Source organism: Bidens hawaiensis, unplaced genomic scaffold (assembly GCF_021521415.1).
Source record: "Bidens hawaiensis isolate Kalapana, Puna unplaced genomic scaffold, B.hawaiensis_p1.1 tig00012349_1, whole genome shotgun sequence".
NCBI lineage: Eukaryota > Viridiplantae > Streptophyta > Magnoliopsida > Asterales > Asteraceae > Bidens > Bidens hawaiensis.
The window spans coordinates 518,242-522,690 of NW_027492007.1; the positions used below are offsets into that span (position 1 = coordinate 518,242).

At 34.6% G+C, this 4,449-nt stretch overlaps 1 protein-coding gene across 1 annotated transcript; it reads right to left on the reverse strand.

Moving 5' to 3' along the window:
- Positions 1–3,536: 3,536 nt before the first annotated feature.
- On the reverse strand, positions 3,537–4,189 carry LOC143540822 (uncharacterized). The gene is made up of 2 exons (XM_077033800.1): positions 3,909–4,189; positions 3,537–3,691 (listed from the first exon to the last, which is right to left on the reverse strand). Exons 1-2 carry the CDS (start codon positions 4,144–4,146, stop codon positions 3,537–3,539), a joined length of 393 nt encoding a protein of 130 aa, XP_076889915.1. The 5' UTR covers positions 4,147–4,189.
- Between the last annotated feature and the right edge of the window lie 260 nt (positions 4,190–4,449).

Here is a 4,449-nt window from a genome sequence, read left to right on the forward strand (position 1 = left end):
ACTAGCGACATGTAACCCACCCTACCAATTCGATGAATACTTACAAATGTCTAAGAGAACTTCACGTGAATGTCTACAATTCTTTTGTAACGCGATTATAAAATTGTATGGCAAAGAGTTTCTACGAAAACCAACAAGACACGAAATTACACGTCTTTACGCCGCGCACTAGGCTAGATGACATTTTCCAGGGATGCTCGGTAGCATCGATTGTACACATATCGAATAAAGGAATTGTCCACGGGAGTTGCGAGGGGCGTATGTTAGGGGTGGTATCAAACGACCAACCAATCTCACTAGAAGCGGTTGCGTCAAATGATTTATGGTTTTGGCATTCTTATTTTGGTGTTCCCGGCTCAAAAAACGACATCACTGTTCTGTACACATCACCGTTGTTTCAGAGCGTAACAAATGTTACCGCACCTTTCTGTCTGTATTTTGTCAACGGGAGATATTACAGACGTGGCTACTATCTTGTCGATGGTATCTACCCGCAATGGTATGTTTTTGTGAAAGCCTTTTCGTTTCCTGTCGAGACCAATGAAAAGACGTTCAAGAAGTTGCAAGAATCGGCAAGAAAAGATGTCGAGAGAGCTTTCGGTGTTTTAAAGGGTAGATGGTGCATACTTAGTCGACCGGTTCGTGCAATGAAAAAACCTACGATCTCTAGCTACGTGTATGCATGCATCATATTACACAATAAGTTAATAAAAGAATATGGAAATGCAATTTCTCCAGATTGGGTACCGGATCCTCCTACTCAAGTTCCCGTTCCGGATAATGTCCAATTAGACTTGCGGGATGATGATATTCATCATCGGTTGAGATGGGATCTAGTTGAGCTTATAGGTTCTTTAGGTTTGGAATTTCCAGATTCAGACGAATAGTAGACGTTTATTGTAACTTTTATTTTTTAATTCTAATTTTTAAGTTGAATTATGTTCTAGTAAAATATCGTTTTAATTTTTTAAGTTGCAAAAAAACAAACAAACAAAAATAACAAAAATATTCTTATCACACCACACCACACCACATCACCACCCCTACCAAATTTCATCAAAATGTGATGGATTTGAGGTTGGTGATCTGACACAATTTGATTGGGTGGGGTGTGTGAGAAGATTTACACCCCCTCCCCCCTAAGTATATACCTTTTATAATCTTCTACACTCTAGAGACATGTTTAATTTAAGTTGATTCGTAAACATACTACATATCCAATAATCATCTTATTTAGTATCGGTTTATGTCGAATAAAAGTTTTATTTGGATTACTGGTTTGAATTTGGGTATAGTCGTATAGACATTCGGAGCATCATCTATAGTAATGTTGAACAATAACGCTAACTAGGTTTATTAATGTGTAAAAATTTTCTTTTAAATTGTTGTTGGCTAATTCATTAACTTTTAAAGATGTGATATTGTGATCATGATCCAAGTTTTCTCTATTCTTAGCTGGCTTTTTAATAACTTATTTTACAAGATTTGTTAAATAATAAAAGCAAATAAGGTTCGTTATTTAAAAGAAGTGAACCAAATTAAAGGTAAAAAGAAATGAATAAGGTTCGTTATTTTAATTGTGATTATCAAAATCCATCATATAAATGAAATTACGTGTAGCTTAATATACCATATAATAAATCAAAAGGCTTCATTGACGATGATAGAACAAAGCTACAACAAATGCAAAGTCCTCTATCTACAATCCTTTGAGGCAATTTTCCTTCCCAAGTTGTATAAATTGTGAATAAACATATACAAGAAAAAAATTATGTTGATATATAACATGTACATTTTAATACGGGTATATTTTCAAACCATTTAACCCTTTACCAATCTTTAGTACTCTATCCAATATAATTAAAGTCATTGCTTTCATTAAAACCCAAACTCAAAAAAACCACTTTTATTGAATAATAATCTATATAAATTATTTTATATAATAGAAACACTATAAAAGTTGCATAAATTAATATCATTTTACATTGAAATATTTTATATTTATTTGCTATTTTAGGTGACAACTATATAATAACTTTAAAGTAAAATTAAATTTAGTGTAAAAGCCATTTATATATCCAATACAACAACTATATAATAACTTTAAAATAAAAGTAAATTTAGTGTAAAAGCCATTTATATATGGGAAAATTCCCAAAATGATCTATCCGTAGAATGTGTTTTCAAGTTTATCCTCACTAATTCAAGTTTTCAACTTTGTCCCTTTGGTATCTCGTCGCCGACGACATGATAGCGAACACCGACGATGCGTTACTGAAACAAATAGGATAGCGACACGTGGCCGGAATCTGTGTTGACGATGCGTTATGTTGCTAACGTAGGGTAGCAGTGATGCGTTATCACTAACGCATCGTGGAACCCTTGTGTTGTCATAACAAGGTAGCAGCAACATAACGCATCGCCGCTACCCTACGTTAGCAACATAACGCATCATCAACCCTATGTTATACGTAACGTAGGGTAGCAGCGATGCGTTATGTTGCTAACGTAACGTAGGGTAGCAACGATGCGTTGTAACGTAGGGTAGCAACGATGCGTTATGTTGCTAATGTAGGGTAGCAGCGACGCGTTATCCACTAATGCATCGTCGACGACCTATTCCGACCAGATTATGGCCATGTGTCGTTATCCTATTTGTTTCAGAAACGCATCGTCGGTGTTCGCTATCATGTCGTCGGCGACGAGATAACAAAGAGACAAAGTTAGATTCTTGAATTATTGAGGATAATTTTGAAAATATGTTATTTAAATGGGCTATTATGGGAATCTTCCCTTTATATATCCATTACAACTTTAAAAAAAAAACTTCATTATTTTCTATGTTTGTTGGTTGGTTGTTAAAAGAAAAAAAAAAAGATTCTTGAATTATTGAGGATAATTTTGAAAATATGTTATTTAAATATCCATTACAACTTTAAAAAAAAACTTCATTATTTTCTATGTTTGTTGGTTGGTTGTTAAAAGAAAAAAAAAAGATTCTTGAATTATTAAGGATAATTTTGAAAATATGTTATTTAAATGGGCTATTATGAGAATCTTCCCTTTATATATCCATTACAACTTTAAAAAAAAACTTCATTATTTTCTATGTTTGTTGGTTGTTAAAAGAAAAAAAAAAGAAAAACTCAACCGGGACCACCCAAAACATCCAATCCTATCCTTGTCCAGCCCTCTCTGCCCGAAGTGCTTGAAGTTATAAATGGTGTAATACTCATGCAAATTATTACAAGTTGAAATTATTAACACCCACGAGTAGATATGTTGACAAAATTAAGTTAGTATAAGTTGAAATGATCAACACCCGTGTAGATTGACTCCTCCTCCCCAAAGTTTATTATTATTATTATTATTATTATTATAAGTTGAGATTACAATCCACAAGTCGATTATATATGTAGACAAATTAACCAGCCATTTATTAATAAGAAAACAAAAGATTGTCCCATCCAAAACACATTGATCCGGCGGCCAGTTAAGTTAATTATCATGATCCAATGGTCCACCCCGTACCCTATTCACCGAGGAGTAACTTTGAGAGTAAGTGACTTATCGAACCATGACTTCCATCTACCGGAGCCTCTTCTTGTTTTCTCCGCCACCTCTCGTGCTTTCTTGCATAACATGAAGTCCCTCACTCCGAATGATCCGATCATCTCTACTGGATTCAGACCTGCATCCATCCATCAGATTATTTTACCAATTAGTTACGTACATGCAATTAATAAACAAACTATCAAGTAATGATCAAGCATTTGGTTAGTTGAAGTTCGATATATACTTGAGACAAAGGACTATTTACTATTTAGAATATTTGATGAGTTTTAAATTTCTGAGTTAACATTAATTAATATATATTAATTTCCGTTTCAACTTGTAAAAAAACATACCTTCAGTTCCAACGATGGGTGTGTAGAGAAAGAAATCAGTGCATTTGGTTCCTAAGACCGGAAGCCGGCTTTCGCGAGCATAGGATTTAAGAGCGGTCTCAATGACTGCAGCGACGGCAGCCTCCTCATCGACCACAACACGAATAGGACCGGCGCTCCCCACAACGTTTATCTTAATCAGAATTCGCTTGCTTCCGTCCTTCACGCCAGGATCCTTTATCTTCTTGCATGGCAACATGGTATGAGATCATGAACACAAGATTCCTACCTAGTATCAACTAATGTGAAGAAGATTCTAAAGTGGATACCATATGATGTTTAAGGTTAGTGTTGGATAACGATTGAGTGTCTAATATATATATAGCGGTGGTTGTGATTCCGATTATTTCGTAACACGTTTGATAACTTCGGCTTCGTATCTCTCTTAGTTGTCACAACCTCATAGTATTCACGTGCACGTGGTGTTTCTTTATCATTGTTTTTTAACTCTTTATTTCAGTGTGTATTTAAGGAGTAGATGACAATTTCGGGTTTTAAATTA